Source organism: Branchiostoma belcheri, unplaced genomic scaffold, assembly GCF_001625305.1.
Source record: "Branchiostoma belcheri isolate BF01 breed outbred unplaced genomic scaffold, Haploidv18h27 scaffold185, whole genome shotgun sequence".
NCBI lineage: Eukaryota > Metazoa > Chordata > Leptocardii > Amphioxiformes > Branchiostomatidae > Branchiostoma > Branchiostoma belcheri.
In genome coordinates this window covers 188519-211720 of record NW_017803324.1, presented here as the reverse complement: position 1 = coordinate 211720, position 23202 = coordinate 188519, and the positions used below count along the sequence as shown (strand labels likewise).

At 41.3% G+C, this 23202-nt stretch overlaps 1 protein-coding gene across 9 annotated transcripts in view; it reads right to left on the bottom strand.

Moving 5' to 3' along the window:
• The window catches only part of LOC109467627 (sodium channel protein type 4 subunit alpha B-like), a 68190-nt gene that overhangs the window by 8718 nt on the left and 36270 nt on the right, over positions 1 to 23202 (bottom strand). For 7 of the 9 annotated variants that reach the window (XM_019765652.1, XM_019765655.1, XM_019765650.1 and 4 more), the window contains exons 5-25: positions 22849 to 22967; positions 22365 to 22445; positions 21568 to 21696; positions 21202 to 21293; positions 20652 to 20966; positions 19900 to 19960; positions 17440 to 17584; positions 16011 to 16139; positions 13700 to 13798; positions 8801 to 9091; positions 7785 to 8132; positions 7187 to 7223; positions 6383 to 6630; positions 5909 to 6082; positions 5381 to 5731; positions 4427 to 4664; positions 3779 to 3921; positions 3023 to 3282; positions 2377 to 2521; positions 1332 to 1505; positions 368 to 490 (exon numbers count right to left, since the gene is read on the bottom strand). In XM_019765652.1, coding sequence (XP_019621211.1) covers positions 368 to 490; positions 1332 to 1505; positions 2377 to 2521; positions 3023 to 3282; positions 3779 to 3921; positions 4427 to 4664; positions 5381 to 5731; positions 5909 to 6082; positions 6383 to 6630; positions 7187 to 7223; positions 7785 to 8132; positions 8801 to 9091; positions 13700 to 13798; positions 16011 to 16139; positions 17440 to 17584; positions 19900 to 19960; positions 20652 to 20966; positions 21202 to 21293; positions 21568 to 21696; positions 22365 to 22445; positions 22849 to 22967 — 3702 coding nt within the window. Of the gene's footprint in view, positions 1 to 367; positions 491 to 1331; positions 1506 to 2376; positions 2522 to 3022; positions 3283 to 3778; positions 3922 to 4426; positions 4665 to 5380; positions 5732 to 5908; positions 6083 to 6382; positions 6631 to 7186; positions 7224 to 7784; positions 8133 to 8800; positions 9092 to 13699; positions 13799 to 16010; positions 16140 to 17439; positions 17585 to 17625; positions 17771 to 19899; positions 19961 to 20651; positions 20967 to 21201; positions 21294 to 21567; positions 21697 to 22364; positions 22446 to 22848; positions 22968 to 23202 lie in introns of all 9 variants that reach the window. The other 2 variants (XM_019765654.1, XM_019765657.1) reach the window with 2 other exon arrangements.

Below are 23202 nucleotides of genomic sequence, written 5' to 3'. Positions count from 1 at the left end.
AGTATAGTTAAGTTTTACTCTGCTTTTCCCAGAAAAGTAAAACAAACGCAACAGAAAAAAAATGGACGGACGAAATCTACCACTTCTTGATTTGCTTTTGTTTTCCTTGTTTTCATATTTATCTTATTTTTTTCTTATATTTTTCTAATCTATTTGTATCTAATTTGTTTCGTTGTCACTTATTTACAATACACGTGTGTATAAAGAGGTAATAATTGGATTTTAGGGGAACCCACTTGATAAAACCTTAGGTTTCTTGAGTTCTCCCGCACATTTGATTGTAAATATTCATTACATACTGTTTTTATTTTTATGTGCAAATTGGCAATAAACAAATAAAATAAACAAATGGACACCAGAGCCTCACCCTCATTCCCTCCGCTCGAGATATAGCTCGCAAAGGTCGCAGTGCTCGGAGTGTCCGGAGAGATTTGAAGGCGGAGACGTTTTCCATGCCCATGATTTTGGCCACCAAACTGACGAGGGACACCTGGAGGGAAATTGGTCGGAATAATGAAATGAAATACCTTTATTGTACATTCATGCCACGACAGGCTAGGTACAGGTCAAGATATAACAGACACATAACGAACGTATATAGAAAATTGGAGACAAAAGATGCACTACTTGACTTAGACATACATACATAAGGTACATACAGGGTACTAAACTAGGCAAATACAAAGTGTTGTAGTCACTGAGCTAATATAGAGAGGTCAACTTCTTCTCGCTTTTTTGTACAGTGGAAAATGTGGGAACAGATCATGTTTGTGATACATGGTTTGTCTAGACGCATCAAAAATATAAATTTATCATTTACACTTAGGTGTTCAAAGTATGGGATCTTCTCTTTGATATGATAAAAAAGGACAGATCTTTCATTAGAATATAAAGTACAGTCTGAAATAAAGTGTTGTTTATCTTCTATTCATGTTACAGTATTGACAGAGTCTATTCTGGATACATAATCTGTAAGCGTGGTGACATGCTGCTGCTGTTAGTTTTATGAAGGTCCTGGAAGACGTGAAGTCACTTTGCCTCAATTAATCAATGAAACATTGAATGATGTATGATTAGTGTCAAGTTTTGAAACAAAAAATTCATAAACAATAACACTGATTCATAAACAATAACACTGATTCATAAACAATAACGCATGTACAGAAATGCCGTATGGCTTATCATAACAACTCAAGTAAGTACGACATTGGTAATGATAAGAACCTATACAGACTACTCCAGGCATTTGACAGTCACCTCAATATTGCCATAATCAATGTATTTTTTTTAAAACTAGAGCATAAAAGAGGCTGTCTTCACTCCCTTCTCACCATAACGATAATGAAGTCCAGCCAGCACCAGGCATTCGTGAAGTACTTCTTGTAGCCGTATCCGAGCCATTTGAATAACATTTCCAAGAAGAAAATAAACGTAAAGTAGAGATCCGCATATTCCAGAATCTTCTTCAAGGTCGGGCGTTGGCGGATATGTCTATCCTCTATCGCCTGGGATGGAAGCAACAAACAACTCATAAGCAGCAAGTTTCAACTGTAATTTCCAACACAAAAAAATTGGACTCACCCAAATTTTCGACTGTACAACTCCAGTCTTTGTCAAGGAATGAACAATCCATCGCTTACGTGACTTCCATCCCTCAACAGAGACGGGGGGCGCCACAGACTTCTGCAACCTATGATCCACTGCTCACGGAGGCACGTGTGTTATCTGCGTGACGTCACGGAAGCGGTGGATTGCTCATTCCTCGACAAAGACTGGAGTTGTACAGTCGAAAATTTTGGTGAGTCCAATTTTTTTGTGTTGGAAATTACAGTTTAAACTTGCTGCATAATGACTTCTACCAATACAGATGAACTTTCAAGATAAAACAACTAATAAGGTCGAAGAATGGCACATTTGCTAGTAAATACAGCATTTCCCCCTCCCTTCCCGAACTTTTTACGCTAGTCTAAAATCCAGGGACTGATCATCCTAGTAAGTTGATTAAAAGTGACATACACTCTATATAGATGCATAGGCGTCATTTGCATAATAAATGAGGAATAGTAAGCAAAGAATTCATCTTTCGCTGGATCAACGCCAAAAGGCATGTCGTCATCAGTTAAGCAACTGGTGGGTAGAAACATGGACTTCCAATGAAACAATAGTTTGCAAAAATAATGAAATAAAAATGCCATTTTTAGCAAAAAGTTCTAGTTTGAGTTTCTGTGATATCCTCAATAAAGTCCTATGTCATTTTCGCTGTAGGAAAGACAAGAGATTTGAGCTATGTAGCCAAAACGTGGAGATTGCTTGCAAGATATTGGGGGGATCACTACAACTATGGACATAAGTGCAAAATGAAAAAAAAAGACTTACCAGAGCCAAGCTACTAAACAGAATCATGGCTATGATGAAACTCTCGAACCACTTGTGTTCGATGATCCAGTGCGCACGCGCCCGTATAGCGTTCCACGTAGGACCCCAAGTGGTTTCATCGACAGTCGCGCAACAGGCGATGTTTCTGTAGATGCCGTAGGAAAGACATGGGCATCACTTCAACATGTCGAAATAACCGTTACAAAATGTCATTCATGTTTGTTTACTACGAAAATTCCACATTATTGCATTTTCTAATAACCTCAGAATCCTGTAGACGACGAAAGCTGAATAAATATTTAGTAGTAAATTTGCAAATAAAGTTTCAGAAGATGTAGTTGCCTGCGTCAGGAGGGCATGTTTTCGACGTGTATGTGTATGTTTGTGTGTTCGTTTTATGTGTTCACGGTACTCAAGAATGCCAAATACTGGTAATAGGATCATAGTAGTTTCAACTCGAAACAATTCAACTTAGTTTCCTTAGTTGCATAACCATATATTTGGCTGTGTCGACGTTTCGGCAATCTCTCTGTCATCTTCATCAAGCCAAATGAAATTCTCAATTAGTATAAGTGATGTGATGGTCACCTCAAATGTCAGTTGCCATTATGCGGTGTAGACATCTTGACATGTTCATGAGACTTACTTGTAGCAACATTCACATAAACACTCGGGGGCGTTCTCGTCCAAGTCTTCCCAGCACTTTGTCGGGAGTTCCTCCTCCTCTTCCTCCCCTTCCTTCTTGTCCCCTGACAGCGTGCTGACTGAGCGGGACTTGGTACTCTCGGCTTCTAACGTCCCCTTCTCCTTCTCACTCAATGTCTCCAGACTCCCGGACGTCACACTTCCCGATGATAAGGAGTACTTACTACCTTTCTTCTCATCGATGTCATCATAGTTCAGCTTCTGCTCGGAAAAATCCAAACATCGCTGGAATATTCATCTACACTTCATGTAAAATGTACGTCGATGAAGGTTAGACATCCAGGTAATACGATACGCCAAAAAAGCAGTTACTCAAGCAACTGGATATGATTTTGAAAACGTCTGACGTTTCAGCTAGTATCCACTAGCTTTCGTCAGTGACTGAGAGACCAGAGGAGAAATGCAGGTTTATAAGCACAAACTATTGATTGATATGCAAATAAAGTGAAGACAATTTTTGAAGGTCGAAAAAGGAACAAAAGTCAGACAAGTCAAGAAAAGATAAGAAACGTCTGACCGTTTCCAAATCATATCCAGTTGCTTGAGTAACTGCTTTTTGACGTAAAATGCAATGTGCCTAGTTCTCTTGTAAATCTTTGTCACAAATTGTTTCTCCGTATTTTCTCTTCTACGGTTTTGACATTATGTATGATTGGGATGAAAAGAGTCTGTTTATGCTGAGTCTGTTTAGGCTGACCTTCTGCGAAGGGCTCATCCCCGTGATGTCCAGTTCCGAGTCGAAGCCGGCGATGGGAACCATGACGCCGTTGGACGCACTCCATTTGTCTGGATCCTCCAACTTACTGACCGACCCGTTCTGCATGATAATGGCTTGTCCGTCTATCAACATGTAAAAAATATGTAGGTAGATTTTAAAATCATACAAACATGACTTACTGCATGCTCCATGTTTGGCAATAGTGAAGACACGTCCGCTCAAGAAATCCTCCCATCAAGATACCCTGTGTTCTAGATTTTGGCTCTAAACCAGTACACAGCCTTCCAGTATCCATCATACATGACACATGTACGTACGCCAGAGAATCCTTCTAAAAAGAAATCATGGTTTATGTCTAGGAGGGCAAAGTGTAAACTTCTTCTAACTAGAATTTATTATATTAATTGTTGAAGTTAAGTCGTCCGGTGCACATGATAGCCATTTGCTTGTGTTACGCCAAATGGCGGCTCAGTAAACCGGTTGAGATTTGGAAACGACCGAATACTAATAAATTAAGGTGGCATTTTCAACCTTCCGATGTTTCACGCCTTCGTAACATTCCCTCATAATCTGTTTTCAAATAAAGATTGAAATGTCGCTATATGAATCAACGCAAAAATTTCTCACCGATCATGTGTATACCTCTTTCCTCCTCCTCCTCCTCCTCGCCTTGGTCACTGTACGGCGGCCATGTTTTCTTGGGCCTGGGGATACAGGGAAGGCACAGCGACAGAAGGAACTTGGGAAACCATTTTATTTTGTCGATGGCAATCTGTAGGTTGTTGGGCTCATCTGTTCCTTCTGATTCCCCGATATTATCCGAACTGAAGGAACTCAACAGCAGGGCAAGGAAGAGGTTGAGGATCTGTGGAGAGAACAAAAGTTTAAGATACTTTGTTCAACTACTGAAGAGCTACTTATGCCATACCTGGGCCATGATAACGTTCGTTACCGGTATTCCGGGCCAGGTGATATTCTACAGCATGACATGAGCTTCTCCTAGTGTATCCCACAGTCGTCCATAAATCAGTCAAACACGCTTCGTGTGCACCAAGTTCTGACTGATGGGTCCTTTTTTCTCAACTTTGCATTGAAATGTGTGCTTTTTCGTCGGCCAGGCGTGCCACGAAGCAAATACAAAGCGGTGTATTCAGTTTAACTCTCGATCGGACGAGTTTTCTTTTATGTCATATTTGATAGAAGCTGCATTTTGATAATGAACCATTTTGTTGCCAGGTGATAGGATGCCAAGTTCCGCCAAAGAGTTACCTGTATGTGTCCACCTACCCAGGAACGTACAGTAATCAGACTAACTGGGTCAACTCATGTTCTGGTGAATCCTTTCATCAACTGTACAGACGGAATACTTTGGAGCAAATGTCTCTAATGTAGATGTTTTCAGGTGGGATTTGAGATACAAATAATTATCGTTTGAAATACATATCTTATTGCCTTCATGTACCCGTCTTACTTCCGTCATTTCCTGTGACAACTTTAAATACAAAATACGTCTCCGTTTCTCTTCCTGTGTGTAATTTTGGGAGAGGAATGAAGGTATGACATGGATGTAGAGATACTTACAACAAGATTGCCAATGACCATGGTGAGGAGGAACATAATGAGACAGGCTGGGTACGCGGAGCCGGCACAATGCATACAGTCCCACATGGTCTCCACCCACTCGCCGCACAGAACGCGGAAAATGATCATGAAGCCATGAAAGAAGTCTTGGAAGTGCCATCTGGGCAGTGTGCCCCCGAACGCCTCAGCTGTGTAATATTCACCGAATAGCTGCATGCCGATGACTGCGAAGATGTACACCACAATGCCCAGGATGAACGTCAAGTTGCCCAGGGCACCGAGTGAGTTTCCGATGATGGAGATGAGCAGGTTCAATGTCGGCCAGGACTTCGCCAGCTTAAAAACCCGAAGCTGCAAAGAAAATGAATGAATATCGCTGACTATGAACAAATCTTCAACGTTTTTAAGTGACAAAATTGATCACCTACATGTGCCTTTATCCTTCAATAACAATGTACATATGCATATTATAGGGTTTCTGCTGACCTGGTAGTATTTATTATATTGCTTTATGTTCCCTGAACTCACCAAACGGAAGGACCGGAGAACTGACAAGCCCTTCACGCCCTCCAGTCCAAGCTCGACGAGACTCAGCGTCACAATGATGGAGTCGAAGATATTCCAGCCCACAGTGAAGTACTTCTTCAAACCCAGGGCTATCATCTTCAATACCATCTCACCGGCAAATATACCGGTAAATGCCTGAAAAATTCACCTTTGTTAAACACCTCTTACGACGTTTCAAAGTATAGTCAATTACGGATAGATGACAAATATTGTTTGAATGCTTTCGATGCCATGGACTATCGACAACTAACCAGTATACATGTGCCACCAAAACTTGTAGATGCTAGGCTACGATATAGTAAGTAAGTTACGATAAGTAATATAGGTTTCAGATCATCTATTTAAAACTTGTTTTCAGCAATGTATTTATCAGCAAATAAAGATAAGAAAAAAAGAAAATTTACAAGAATCAGAAAGGTAGAAAAACGTACTCACGTAGTTACCCTGTTGGAGAATGTACTCCATGTTTGCGGATTTGCCGTGGTAGTCCATGGCCATGAAGAGAGTGTTGAGAACGATGCAGAGTGTGATGAACAGCTCCATGACAGGGTCACAGATGAAAAGAAAACACAAGTGAGCGAAGTTGTCCCACGCTGGAGGGCAGGACCAGCTGCAAAATATCCTGTCCAGCTTCTGCGCAAGCGTCTCTTCCTCTTCATCATCTGAATCATAGTCCAGTGCTCCTGCACAAGTGAAGAACAACGTGATTCTGAGAGTGTTAACAGAACAGCCACTGGTCTCCACTAGACGTACCCTTTTCTCAGTTATTTTTTCTCAACCTATAGATATACAGCTCTCAATATATAGGACGTCAGTGTATCAGCCGGAAGTGCGCATGTGTATGCTAAAGTATAGTCTACACACATGGCACGGGTGGCCTCCGATTGTCAATAGTAACGGTCCAAGGCAGCTCCCTTGTATTGTATCTCCCTATGAGGCGAATTGGTGCCGTTAAAATGAACAACCGTCTACTCAACTGTATAATTTATGCAAGCCGTTGCAAGGTAGTCTTTGTAATGAATGTCTGTGATCCACCAAGTCCAAAGGAGTGGAAAATTGTACAATTGTACCTTTTTAGCCGTCAACTAGTTGCACAAGTGCATGGCAGGATGAATGACATCTAAATGCGTGTTCATAGGGAGCATTTCTCTGAAGTAATCCTATATATTGGAGTGATGGCAATGCAACTTTCTCCATTAATTTACTCAAAGTGAGAAACTGACAAACACTGAGTCATACCTGCCCCCTTCTCTATATCACCGGCAGCTGATGCTGTCTGCATGAAACAGAAAAGAAAAACTATCAGTTTGATGATGACATTTTCCGCATGTAATGTGCATGGAAAAGTTGTATCTTATTGTTTAACAATCTCAAACCAACATGTCTTTTTATTTGGAGAATAGTAACTGATATCAGTAGCATTAGTTTCGGATCTGATTTATTTCCTTTCATTTGAGCCGGAAAATGAATAAGAGATGGGATCTAACAATAAAAAAAGATAGGGTTATAATCTACGTACTAATAATAGAGGCAAGAAAAACTTTATTAAGAATGCATTTTGATCACAGGTGATTACAAACAAAATATACAAAGTACATTGATACATACAGAACACTTTGTACTGAAACTTAGGAAAAATCAATAATACGCTGACAACGACGTAGTAAGTAAAATCCATGTATTAAAGAAAACAAGAGACACGGATAGATAGAGAGAAAAGGAAACGAATAGAAACGAAATAAGATTCATATCAGCAGCACGTGTTTAGAAACTGAGGACAACTGTGACTGACGAGTTGACCACAAGACGAAGACATCAGTCGGGAAGGCGAACACACATCGGACACTTGGTTTAGGCGAATGTTTTCTTGGAGAAGAAGGAGAACAGGATCCCCTCGCGTATCCAGCGGTGACGGTGCATTGCCATTGCAGTATCTGTGGAGGACGTCTCCATTGCATTCTTGGAAGAGCAGCTTGCTGTCTACAAGCTGAGATTTTAAGACATCAGAAGACCCTGTTCTGCTCCGATTTCCATCCAGCGTCAGCTCATCAGAATAACCGTCTTCCCCGAAGCTGTCACAGAAAAGGTTCTCCCTGTCGCTGAAGCGTCCCAGCCGCCAGCTGAACTGACTCCCTCTGCTGCCCCACCGCTGCAGGTACGGCGAACCGCGCAGGCTGACGCTGGACTGTGGAAAGGACATAATCCATTGTTCATTCATTCATTCTTTATTTCAGGTAAAAAAACCCATATAACATGTACAATACATCATTAAAATAATACAAAAACACTACAAACATACAAGTAAAACAGGAAGAAACCTAAAAGCATAACAAATGGTAGGTCTTCCGAAAGAATGAATTCCTGTAGAAGGCATCGGAATGAATTAAGCGACAGATTGTTGCGTTATTGGAGGAAAATAACCTTTTTAGAAAAGAATAACAAATTCTCCTCCTCCTGGTTTCAAAAGTGTCAATATAGTTACAGACAAACATTTCACTCGCGCTACAACGCCGAGGCAGATTCATTATGATTGCGAGGGGCTCGCTTTCCGCCTCACCCAGTAAGTAAAGAAACGATGAGAGTAGTGGTATTTCACCGACGGCCCGAGGGCCTCCCACCTATGCTACACCTTTCATGTCCCTTCACATGGTTCACACGGTTATGGTCTACAAACACAACAAATCATTAAGTATGATGTTTGACCTGGCTGTCAGAAACTCCGGGGCATCAGGCCATCTTCAAAGTTTTGGTCTACAAACACTCAGATGAAAATGATTCTTGTATTCTCCTCTGTGTTGATGGCGACATGTAAATAAGTTTAAACTAGATGTTAATTGAATATGAACCACGCACCAGCGATTGAAGCTCGCCTTGTGAGTTAGTTTTTTCACAAAACGTGTCCTGTAGCTCATCTCTGCTCCTTTTCCTGCTAAAAAAGTTGTTGTGCAGAAGTTTGCTCAATGACGACCGTGATGTAGATCTAGGAGTGGCCCTTGTCAGGAGGGACAGCTGTGAGGGCGTCCTTTTTTTGACGCTGCATCTACTGTGGCGACTGTTTGGGCTTCTTCTACATGTGCTGGAGTGTGAAGTGGTGGTACATCCATTATTGCTGCACGTGTCACTGTCAGCGTACACATCAGCTGCCTGCAAAACAGTCAATAGAAAGCCGTACACGTTAGTAACAGTCACGGGGCATCCATGTAACACTTTGGTAACTAAGATGCTCACAACCCTTCCGTAATCATCATAGTAAAAGATACAAAGTGCATTGGAATACAATACCGTGCAAATGTACTGTAACTTCCCGTCAAACACATGAATCACAGAGACACCCATTTTACTGACGCGCCCAGCCCTGGAAACAACGGGGCATTTTGGACTTCATGCAGTGACCTCCATACATAATTTCTAATTTTTCACAGGTTTGTGCGCTATAGAATACACGATGTTATGTAAAAGATCAACCAGATATTATTCACTATTCAGGTACGACGTATGACTTTAACTCAGTAGATGATATCTGGTAGGTACTTGAACTTGAATGTTTCGTGGCAGGCGATATCATGCACAGGATATTTCCTTCATATTATAACAACACTGAAATTATGCAGATTAAGTAACATTCTCTAGCTTGCCAGAATTCGTCATACATTTAGCAATTGGAGATAGGCATTATTGAAAAATGATAGTTCTAGATCATTCATAGTTTTGGCATGGCGTATGTGATAAATAAAGGCATTGCATAACGGGTGATATGACCGTGATAATGTGTAGACTACACTAGGACAAACAAAACGAACACATGATGAAGCAAAAGAAAATAAACTACTGACCTCGTAGAAAGGCAATTTTCAGCATTGCACAGAAATGAACGGTTAGAAGTTGAAAAACTTTCCACAGAATTGATCCAGAAAATAAACACGAAGAAATACGTAAAAGCGCGTGTTTTGGTTCTCACATGTCAGCTTCACCGTACACAGTGCTGTAGTTGTGCGTCAAAGACATTAGGAACTGTAATGTAACGTAATACAACAACACGTGACACGTGCCCGACATGTGACGAATGTGTCCCATACGGTTCATACACCAGCCAAGGGTCGACCATATATAACTCAGGACTGGCTCACACATTAGTCAGCAGTGGTTCACACATTAGTCAGCAGTGGTTCACACATTAGTCAGGAGCGGTTCACACATTAGTCAGGAGTGGTTCACACATTAGTCAGGAGTGGTTCACACATTAGTCAGGAGTGGTTCACACATTAGTCAGGAGTGGTTCACACATTAGTCAGGAGTGGTTCACACATTAGTCAGGAGTGGTTCACACATTAGTCAGGAGTGGTTCACACATTAGTCAGGAGTGGTTCACACATTAGTCAGGAGTGGTTCACACATTAGTCAGGAGTGGTTCACACATTAGTCAGGAGTGGTTCACACAATAGTCAGGAGTGGTTCACACATTAGTCAGGAGTGGTTCACACATTAGTCAGGAGTGGTTCACACAATAGTCAGGAGTGGTTCACACATTAGTCAGCAGTGGCTCACACATTAGTCAGGAGTGGTTCACATATTAATCAGCAATGGTTCACACATTAGTCAGGAGTGTTTCACACATTAGTCAGGAGTGGTTCACACATTAGTCAGGAGTGGTTCACACATTAGTCAGGAGTGGTTCACACATTAGTCAGGAGTGGCTCACACATTAGTCAGGAGTGGCTCACATGTTAGTCAGGAGTGGTTCACATATAAGTCAGCAGTGGTTCACACATTAGTCAGGAGTGTCTCACACAATAGTCAGGAGTGGTTCACACATTAGTCAGGAGTGTCTCACACAATAGTCAGGAGTGGTTCACACATTAGTCAGGAGTGGCTCACACATTAGTCAGGAGTGGCTCACACAATAGTCAGGAGTGGCTCACACATTAGTCAGCAGTGGTTCACACATTAGTCAGGAGTGGTTCACACATTAGTCAGCAGTGGTTCACACATTAGTCAGGAGTGGTTCACACATTAGTCAGGAGTGGTTCACACATTAGTCAGGAGTGGCTCACACATTAGTCAGGAGTGGTTCACACATTAGTCAGGAGTGGCTCACACATTAGTCAGGAGTGGCTCACATGTTAGTCAGGAGTGGTTCACATATAAGTCAGCAGTGGTTCACACATTAGTCAGGAGTGTCTCACACAATAGTCAGGAGTGGTTCACACATTAGTCAGGAGTGGCTCACACAATAGTCAGGAGTGGCTCACACATTAGTCAGCAGTGGTTAACACATTAAGCTAAGATCCCAATTACGCCGGTGCCCGTCGGGGATGTAGCCCCGGCTGGCCCCGGCCGGGTTCAGGAGTCGAGCGGGCATCGGCTGTCGTGGTCACAATTAAAAGTTTCCTTCAGTAGCATTTTGTTAGAAATTTTGTCACCCTCTTTGGTCGGTATCCGGCAGGCACCCGGCAGGTACCCGGCAGATTCTCTGACGATGTCTTGTATTGACCTATACGTAATGCAGAATTCACGTATTTGTTGTGATCATTTGATCTGTGAGGTCACCCATTTTACCCGGGTTTACGAAGTATACACCTTTATTCTGTTCATCTGGTCTGTGACGTAAGAAATGTGCCCCGGTGGAATGCCGGCAACCGGAGGGGTACCTCTCTGTGTTCTCACGATGAGGTCACGGCGTCTTTTTGTCAGCGGGGCCCGGGTAGAATTTAACTCAGAATTAAATTCTTATCGGGGCCCCGACGGGCCAAAAAACAGCCCGGTAGCCGCAGGGTGCCCCGCGGGGCCACGTCGGGCTCCCGCCCGAAAGTGGTAAAAAACAGCCCGGGAACTACCCGCCAGGGCCCCTTTTCCCAATTGGGACCTTAGCTTTAGTCAGGAGTGGCTCACACATTAGTCAGGAGTGGCTCACACAATAGTCAGGAGTGGTTCACACATTAGTCAGGAGTGGTTCACACATTAGTCAGGAGTGGTTCACACATTAGTCAGGAGTGGTTCACACAATAGTCAGGAGTGGCTCACACATTAGTCAGCAGTGGCTCACACATTAGTCAGGAGTGGTTCACATATTAATCAGCAGTGGTTCACACATTCGTCAGGAGTGTTTCACACATTAGTCAGCAGTGGTTCACACATTAGTCAGAGTGGCTCACACGTTAGTCAGGGGTGGTCCATACATTAGTCAGGGGTGGTTCACACATTAGTCAGGAGTGGTTCACACATTAGTCAGAGTGGTTCACACATTAGTCAGGAGTGGTCCACACATTAGTCAGGGGTGGCTCACACATTAGTCAGGGGTGGCTCACACATTAGTCAGGGGTGTTCACGCATTAGTCAGGAGTGGTTTACATATTAGTTAGGGACAAGACAGGGATTCTTCACAAATACTGTAACCAGATGTGACCATGTGTGGTTCTGACTGTAACCAGGTGTGGCCATGTGTGGTTCTGACTGTAACCAGGTGTGACCATGTGTGGTTCTGACTGTACCCAGATGTGACCATGTGTGGTTCTGACTGTAACCAGGTGTGACCATGTGTGGTTCTGACTGTAACCAGGTGTGACCATGTGTGATTCTGACTGTAACCAGGTGTGACCATGTGTGGTTCTGACTGTAACCAGGTGTGACCATGTGTGGTTCTGACTGTAACCAGGTGTGACCATGTGTGGTTCTGACTGTAACCAGGTGTGACCATGTGTGGTTCTGACTGTAACCAGGTGTGACCATGTGTGGTTCTGACTGTACCCAGATGTGACCATGTGTGGTTCTGACTGTAACCAGGTGTGACCATGTGTGGTTCTGACTGTAACCAGGTGTGACCATGTGTGGTTCTGACTGTAACCAGGTGTGGTTCTGACTGTGGTTCCCACTTTTACCATGTGTGTTTCCCACTTTTACCATGTGTGGTTCCCACGTTTACCATGTGTGGTTCCCACTTTTACCATGTGTGGTTCCCACTTTTACCATGTGTGGTTCCCACTTTTACCATGTGTGGTTTCCACTTTTACCATGTGTGGTTCCCACTTTTACCATGTGTGTTTCCCACTTTGACCATGTGTGGTTTCTACTTTTACCATGTGTGGTTCCCACTTTAACCATGTGTGGTTCCCACTTTTACCATGTGTGGTTTCCACTTTTACCATGTGTGGTTCCCACTTTGACCATGTGTGGTTTCCACTTTGACCATGTGTGGTTTCCACTTTAGCCGTGGAGTCGTTCAGACACCAGTCGGAGACTGCTCACACGGTACCTAGCGGCGGTTCACTCTCCAGTTTATACAATGTCTATGTAGTTTGAAGATTGTACGTGTTTCTTAGATCCCATCTCCGTATTTAATTTTTGTTTGTAACTTTGAATGTTTTAAGTTGAAGTACATTGTAAACTTTGAATGTTTTAAGTTGAAGTACATTGTACTATTGTTGTATATATATTCAATTCACAATCTGATATTCTTATTGTAAATGAATGAAACAAAATCAGCTCAGATGTAACAGATACATACAAGTTTTATGCTTTTTCTATAACTTTAACATTGCAACGTTATTTATATTCATGATATGAAAATCAAGAAACTAACTTTTAGTATTAGAGTATGTACATTTTGTTCTTATCATGCAAAGTTGCATGCTTTGTGAATTCAGAGAAATCCCTTCTTCTATATATCAAATCAAACAAATATTTCAGTTTGGTTTGCACTATGAGTTGTACTGAAACGCAGTTATATTTCCCGCCAGTCCCCCAACCAATAATCACCTTCCTAGATGCCAGTTCTACACTTTTCTGAGCCTCTGACGCCGCTTCTGCCTCTGCCTCTGCCGCAGCTTTCGCTGCTGCTTCTGCTTCTTCCTCTGCCTATAATACATGTGTAATGGGTGATGCTCGCTTTAGCCTGGGCGCCGCGGGCCCAATTAATAAGCCCTTCTCGGAATAAGGCTACACCGATGATTTCTGTGGATGGCATCCTTTAGAAAAGTGAAAAATAGATCCCCTTCAAAAGCAAGATGACCCGTTTTACTGTTAAATAAATAGATAAATGAATAGATAAACAAATAAATGAATTATACCTGGCAAGCCTTGATAGATTGACGAATGAATAACTCAACTAAATCAACCGAACAGTAAGATACACACCTCACTTGAACGTATCTATTACCTATTATGAAATAGTAGTTAATTTTGTCAAACAGCAACATTACTTGTCATTGAACAGAAACGTTCTCCAATCACTCGCCAGTCACTTTCTAAACGCAGCTGACACCGACCCGTGCTTATCAACTTAATCAGTCATGGTGATTTATGGTTTGAATTAATTTTTGTACGTTTAGATACTTTTCATTAATCCCCTTTCCCATTCGGTGGGTTTGTATTCTCCATTTTCACTATTTTGCAATTTCCAATTTACACTCTCCCTTCAAAAGTCATTTTTTCATTACGGTCAGGTGTGCAGCATTCATAATCTCCAAGCAGATGTAGCGTTTTTTGCCCACTGTCACGACGACGGTAAATCTGCGTGGAGATGGCAGCAGTCGAGGCAGTGCTACACTTGTTGTACCCCGAGCAGCTAGAGAACTCCTTATTCATCTCTTCAGAAAGCATCACAAATAAGGACGATTTTAACACGGTTCCTTTTCAGGCTCGAAATACTGGGTGCATGTGCATCTTAGTGTACCCAAAATTGGAGCTATGCACCCAATTTTTTTCTCTGGGTGCACCAGTGCACCCAAATATTTTGGTAGGTATTTTTGTACATATCAACTGTATGATAGTATGCAGGATATTATGAAAAACTTAAACTTTTCTCCAACTCAAAATTTGACTCACCAGAAATTTTCGACTGAATCACTCAGTCTTCCTCAGCTGATTCAGTCGAAAATTTCTGGCGAGTCAAATTTTGAGTTGGAGAAAAGTAATGTAATTTACCAACTCAGATGAACTTTCATGCTTATGCAGGATATTGTTGACGTCTAAGTGTCAGAAAATAATAAAATATTTGTTGAAGTACATTTTTGAGATTTTGAAGTTAGCTCCCATTTCAGATTCATGCTCAGAAGAGGAGCAGTAAGATCTGTATTTAGATTTTGTTTTATATGATGCACCCAAAAATTTTTGTGCACCTACTTTTTTAGGTTGGGTGCACCAGTGCACCTATTCCCAAAAATGAATTTCGAGCCCTACTTTTTATAATAAACGGAGTCTGACCTGTCGGTCATCAGCATATAAACCCTACAGACAAGAAAGTATCCATCTAGTGATCTTGTGATGAAGGGAAAGGTGATGATCATTCTTCAATTTTAAAAGATTGAATATGATAATGTAACATAACATCACCTCTACAAAGTGACAAACGGCCTGGATCATCTCTATCATGAGTTTGTTATAAAAACTAATAAAGCAATCAGAGGAAATTACCAGGGTATTTTTTGCGGGCTACATTTGTGTGATAACGTGAGTCACTCAAAATGTTTCCACAAGAATGACACGAAAGTTTAGATAATATGGACACCAGCTGGACAAGTCTGGTGGGTGTGAACCGCGTCTGAATCAACTAACACGTGTTATCATTTGAATGCAACGATTTTCACGTTTCCAGTAGTTAAGTTTTATGTTTCTTGACAGGTGATACTATAGCTAGCGTTCAGCAAAGCAAAATCCTACTCAGGATAACTTAAAGCAAAGGCCACTAAAATGTACCTTAGCACATAGCAACTGAAAGGGGGAAACTCCAAATAGTCACTACATCTGTCCCCATACTACCCGCTAACGGAGTACGACCCGACCATTAATTTTTCTGGTACCAGCAAGACCTGCTACGATTGCCGCTCTTGTTTATGACACTGATATCCTAAAACCATTGATGCCATCCACTGAAAGGACTTGGTGTGGCCTAAAACGATATGCCAACAGTCTGATGCTCTTTCTCGTGGGCCATTTGAGAGCTCCTAAATAGGACTAAAACAAAAATATCTCAAAACGGAAATTAGGATAAGAATGAATGTAAAAGAAATACCAAAAATGAAAATATTTTTTCAACATTAGGTGTGACCTGCCGTGACTGCGTACTCACAGTTTCTGACGAAGCGTCTTCATAAGACATCGCGACGACAGCTAAGATGAGGTTGACCAGGTAGAATGATCCCAGAAATATAACCACGATAAAGAACATTATATGCACTGGGCCTGCCACCGCCAATATCTGAAATAAAACGCACATGTTGATCTGACCATAGTTATAGATGTTAGTGATTTCTTACATATTGATGCAATATTATGTACTGCAATACATACAAAATGAGTTAGGTACAGAAAAAGGTAGAGAAAAAGGAAAAAGGTAGAGAAAATCTCCCTCGGGTTATTTATGTGGGGATGTCTCTCTGTGGATGCCTCTCTGGGGTTGTCTTTGAGGATATCTGTGGGGATGTGTCTGTGGGGTTGTCTATGAGGATATATCTGCGGATATGTGTCTGTGGGGATGTCTATTTGGGGATGTGTCTGTGGGGAAGTCTTTGTGGGGATATATCTGTGGGGATGTCTGTGTACTGTGGGGATGTCTTTGTGGAGATGTCTCTGTGAGGATATATCTGTGGGGATGTCTCTGTGAGGATATATCTGTGGGGATCTGTCTGTGAGGATATATCTGTGGGGATGTCTCTGTGAGGATATATCTGTGAGGATGTCTCTGTGAGGATATATCTGTGGGGATGTGTCTTTGAAGATGTTTCTGTGGGGATGTCTGTGTGGGGATGTGTCTTTGAGGATATATCTGTGGGGATGTCTGTGTGGGGATGTGTCTTTGAGGATATATCTGTGGGGATGTCTGTGGGGATGTGTCTGTGAGGATATATCTGTGGGGATGTCTGTGGGGATATGTGTGTGAGGATATATCTGTGGGGATGTCTCTGTGAGGATACATGTATATCTGTGAGGATATATCTGTGGGGATGTCTCTGTGAGGATATATCTGTGAGGATGTCTCTGTGAGGATATATCTGTGGGGATGTGTCTGTGAGGATGTTTCTGTGGGGATGTCTGTGTGGGGATGTGTCTTTGAGGATATATCTGTGGGGATGTCTGTGGGGATGTGTCTGTGAGGATATATCTGTGGGGATGTCTCTGTGAGGATATATCTGTGAGTATATATCTGTGGGGATGTCTCTGTGAGGATATATCTGTGAGGATGTCTCTGTGAGGATATATCTGTGGGGATGTGTCTTTGAGGATATATCTGTGAGGATATATCTGTGGGGATGTCTGTGGGGATGTCTCTGTGAGGATATATCTGTGGGGATGTCTGTGTGGGTGTGTGTCTGTGAGGATATGTCCGTGGGGATGTCTCTGTACTGTGGAGATGTCTTTGTGGGGACGTCTTTGTGGGGATGTCTTTGTGGGGATGTCGGTGGGGATGTCTCTGTTTAGATACCTCAAAGAGTGACATCCCCACATAAATAACCTGAGAGACATCTCTAGTTGTTTAGGAACACGAAAAAGGTACATACCAGCTGATAAAGATTTTCCCAGTAGTCTTGTACTATGAGTCTGAAGGACGCCAGTGCGGCCCAGCCGAAGGAGTCGAAGTTAGTATAACCATAGTTTGGGTTGGGGCCAAAGCCCGGTAGGCATCTGTAGCCTTCAGCACAGATTCTGTACATAATGAATGTCGTGTTACTAGAAAAGATACATACCAGCTGATAAAGATTTTCCCAGGCGTCCTGTACTATGAGTCTGAAGGCAGCCAGCGCGGCCCAGCCGAAGGAGTCGAAGTTAGTGTAACCATAGTTTGGGTTGGGGCCGAAGCCAGGCAGGCATCTGTAGCCTTCGGCACATATTCTGTACATAAGGAATGATGTGTTACTAGAACTTCATTTACTTTACACGTTACCTTTTTAATTTATTTATCTATTTGTCTAGGTCAGGAAACTGGATTTCACCGTCACCAAAATGCTACCGTTCATTCAGAATAAACCTCGGTGGAAATTTACAACTAATAAACAACTCTACGGCTCCCTTCCACCAATCTCCACAGTAGTCAAGCGCCGTAGGTTAAGCCTAGCCGGCCATGTATGTATGTATTATTTTATATCAATTTCATTTCATCTCAATTTATGTATACTACTGTTTCATTATTGTTATTGTATCATTTTGCCTATGTTTGAATTATTCCTTATGTATGCATGTATTATTTCAATTCAATTATGTTTAGTTTTGGTTAGTACAGAGGAGGAGGGCTTAGCATAAGCTAAATAAGCTTTTTTCCCTCCTCCTGCACCTGTTTTATTTATTATTAATGTATTATGTATAATTTTTATTGCTGTTGTCCAAATAAACAAACAAGCAAACAAACAAACATGTTACTCGGCATGGCGAACCGGATGGAAAACTGCTTCTCTGGTCTCCAGAAGCTAAAAGGAGAAGAGGCCGTCCATACTCTACAGTAAAGGACATTGTGTTGGTCTGAATGGAAAAGAACTTACGCGATGTACGATAGAAAAATCTGGAAGCTGAATTACGTTAACGCTTCAACTCGTTTAGTATGAATATGTATGTATGTATGTATGTATGTATGTATTTCCAGTGTTTTGATAAGACAGAGAAGAAGCCGATACTTAAAAAAACATTGTTAAAAGCCATCTAGTTAGGATGCCCCCACTGTATCTGGTGGCAGCGAGTTGCACACTACGATTATTATAGTTCTATGAAAAAATGAATTTTCAACACCTCAATACTTAGATAATAACTCCGGTACTTGAAGGCATGACTATATTTCTTGTTCTTTTTTGAGCTGGTATTAGGAACTTCGTAGTTGGTACATCCACCAGTTTATCAGTCATTTTGTACAGATGCATATTCAGGACATTTTTCGTTTGTCATCCGTAACACTAGCACCCCTTATATAGTTGTTCATTCAGAATCTTGCAGCTTGATTCTGTACCCGATCCAATTTATCTTTGTCTTTCTCTGTATATGTACCCCATACTATCACGGCATATTCTAGGTTTGGTCTTACAAGCGACGTGTAACGTTACTGATATTTTCCTTAGCCAAGGTTATGTTTTCGTTGGCGTTCGCGCGCGCGCGCACGATAACTCAAGAAGGCTAAGATGGATTGTCTTAATATTTGGTAGGTGGGTAGGTCTTGATGAGGCCTCGAATTGATTAAATTTTTGACCCCCTGGTGGCTTGTTATGGTACTGCAGCCGAACTTCCGGTTGTGATGTCTGGTGATCTGGACATGGTAGGGTCACTAAATTCGGATGTTAGGTAGCTCTTGGGCTGGGAAAAAAGTGACACGAGTTTGGGCCCCCAGGAACTGCAGGAGCATTCGTTGAAAAATATTCGAAGGAGGATAACTCAAGAACCGATTAACGGATCATCATGATTTTTGGTATGTGCGTAGCTTAAAGAATGATTGACATATTAAAATGATATTTATGCAAATCAGCAGCTAATTAGCATAGTTAATGAGAAAATTCTATACATCTGATACCTTCCATGATATGATCATTCAAACATGTGGCAAGTGTAATTGTGAAGATGAAGAACATTAGCAGGTATTGGTTATGCAAACGAAGGCCTGATTTGCATAAATAATGCAAAAAAACTATGATTACATAGCAACTGCAGGGAATCTCATACTTGTGGCGTTAACGCTGTTACGTTAAGTGAAGGCGGACATCATTAAAAATAACATGTTCAAATCATTACATCATTTGCATAATTTATGCAGAAATTCTAGATTAGGCATTTTTCATAAGATAAGACTGTCACTAGGTGAATAACATGATTAACTGATATAATTTATACAAATGGGGATCTTCAGATCTTGTTTTCAGGATTAATGAAAATCATTTAAAATTCGTCAACATTCGTCAAGGCTCAAGCGTAACGTCGTTTGGCGAAGGTATGGGGTCGTGGAACCCTTGTTATACTGATATTATAATATGTACAAATTGTCTCACCCTGCACCGCTGCTGTTACCGCAAATCTTCCATTCTGAGATGTCACCTACTTGAAAGTTTTCTGTGGAAAGAAAAGTTATCGTTTAGCAATACAAAACATCACCTGCGTAATTATATCTTGTGACCACGAAACGTACAAAATGTGATACCTGTATGTATAGCTAGTAATGTTCCAAAACATAGTCAACAAAGCCACGCCAATATTTCAAAGTAGAGCCCAAAGGTAGGCCAGAGAATATAATCTAATTATTTCAAAGTTCTCTTTAAGACATATCTACATATCAAATATCAAGACAACCTACGCACACACGAAAACATAGCCTTCATAAGAAAATTAAGGTAATTAATGCACTTGCACATCTACTAGAAATAGACTAGGGCTGACACAATAAGGTTCCGGTCCACGAAAGGCTGTGTGAGTAGTGTGAAATGAATGTAGTGGAAAACGAAATACATTTGCCAAAATCTTCATATTTGGATGGTTGATGAGGTTAATGAGATACGACAACAATGGTAGTGATTTCATATTTGTGACATGTGCAATGTATGCAGAGCTAAGCATTACAAGTCAAGTTGTATGCATATGAGATAATCGTTTCTATAGCTAATGCGATAACAATAGTTATTGATGGTATGTGATCGTTTGATGGTAAAACAGAGCAGGGTATTAAAGTGGGATGTGTTATGTCAGTAAACCAGATACAGAAACATTCGGTATCGTGTCATGAGTGTATATAATTGATAATACAGACCTGAATTATTGTTCCACAGAAACCACATCTGATCTGTGATATTTGGAACGGTTACCAAAAAGTCGTCCCCCAGTCCTGCCCAACTGGTATAATTGTCCCAATAGTCCTCAGGTAAAGTTGAGTTGGGCCAAAAAGAGAGATACTCTGAAATGTTCATAAATTCGGGGATGATTCTAATGCACTTTTGGCGAAGCTGTCCCATGTAGATTTGGAGCGCGACTAAGGCAAACACACAGAGAGCGAAGACGGTCAGGATAAGGACGTCTCTCAGGTTTATAACGGACTGGATCAAAGCGCTGACCAGGGTCTTCAGACCTGAAATAGAAATTACACAAATCTTATTTTTGAAATTTTAGTCTGACCTGTAGAAGTGTGGATATACAAGTTTAGAGGGAACAAATAAATGGATTATTACACAAAAAGAAGGCTTTTACTATACATGTACATTTGGTATCTCCTGATCGTTTTTTAAGTCAACACGATGTTAACGTTGATGAGAAGGCGACTTGAAACTAATCCTGACCGTACCGTGTATGCTGTGAAAACTTACCTGGAACTACTGAGATAGTCTTCAACGCTCGCAGAACTCGAAAGGTTCTCAGAGCTGACAAATTTCCCAGGTCTACGAATATGGTAATGTATCTGAAACGGGAAACGCAAAGGTAAATGTAATGTTTTTGCTGCTTCAATGTGAAACATATTGTTAGAAGACAACAAAATATCGCTAATTTCTGCCAGAGGTTAAAAGAACATTTAGAAAACATCAAGTGTACGCGAAGACGCAGATAAAGATCAACCTACTGGTCATTTACAAATAGTTCAAATATGGCTTCGAATTCTATCAGTACATTTCTTGGTAGTTCTACAAAAGATTAGCTGTAGAGTTTTCGAAACAGCACATGTCCGAAATACTTACGCCAACCCTATGACTCCAAAGTCTAGCCAATTCCACGGATCTCTTAGGTAGGAGAAATGTGTAAGAACGAACCCTCTGGCTAATAACTTTACTGTCATTTCAAAAGTGTAGATGCCAGTGAATATATACCTGCAAAAGAAGAAAAAAACATCAAAAGATATAACTGTCATTCGGGAATGGATTCAAAAAGTATTTTCCATCTTTCGACAAAACAACATTTGAATGTCCTCATGTGACGGGTTTATTCTATTACAAGCCCTATCGTATCCAGAACTGTGTCTATCTGGTTTTATGCCAGAATGGTTTGGTGTTGGTTCAAGCACGGTTCTGGATTGTCTCCGCGTATACAAGAACGTAGATTTGCTCCAGGATCGGTTCTGGGAACGCGTGGACTATCCAGAACCGTGGCAGGGGATGGTTCTGGAGAAAGCACAGTTCTGGATACAACATGCCCCTGCTAGTGCTTCCGAATGAGCCCCAAGACGGAAAGTTGGCGGCAAAGTTAGCGACAATCTTCACATCTCCGTTTAGACAAATCTCCACTTGTTTTACCATGTCATCCTAATGACAGGGCAGGTCAAGGGACTAGGTAAGTACGGACAGGCTCTGTTTTTGTTCGTATCCATGACACGGTGGTCACAGGGAAACACCATCATCACAATCTGACCAAACCTGCTACTTATTTGCATTAACTTGACACATTTATTATCTTTCATCTACCTCAGGAACAGGACAAAACTACGCTTAATAAACCCATGCTTGTATTGCGGACGTGCAGAAGAAGGAGTAGTACTTACTCTGTGATTTCCGGTGGATTTGTCATGGTCATGAACACACAATTCACTAAAATTGTTAACATGACCAACGTGCTAAACAGTCTGAAGAGATGTTAAGGAAAAGATAAAATGTAGCAAACAAAGAAACAGCAAATAAGCATGATTACTCAGCGCAGAGTATCTAGTTGTTTTTATTAAGGTGAAGACCTGGTATATCATGTACGTGTAGTGACCCAAATTTCATATCATTTGGCCAGACAATGAAGAAATTGAATCCATTTAACTAAATAGCAGGAGGAGGAGAAGAAGAGGGAAAACAATATATTCCCAAGGACTGAAATATAACACAAGTGATTGTTATTATGGTTTGAGAGTTGTGATTTTCTGAATTACATTACACCATTAAGAAATCATGTTCAGATGTCATAAATCTTCAACAGTCTGAAGATTACATCTTCTAGGGTTCAGTATCTTCTAGGGTGTAGTATCATGCTGAAAAGGATACGAGTGCACGAGTGTGTAGAGTGCCAGTCGTCTGATTGGGTGGAAAGGAGTGAAGATATAGCAGGCACTAGTGGTGCTGAAACGGAATATGCTCCTATCTTTTGCTATGACGATAAAAGTCTAGAAAGGAATAAGAAGAAAACATAGTGATTAAACAGAGAACTAGATGTAATCGCCGAGAATGGTGGTGATTATGCAATTAGAAGTTTTTTTCACTCTTTTATGTAAAACACACGTGTTTTGTAGAATATTAGAAGAAAGACGTCATCCTGGGTTACGTGGAATTAGTCCCAACAGTGCTTGAAAGGTACTAAACACAGTGCCTAGTCCCCGACCCCATACTCCGGCATTATGA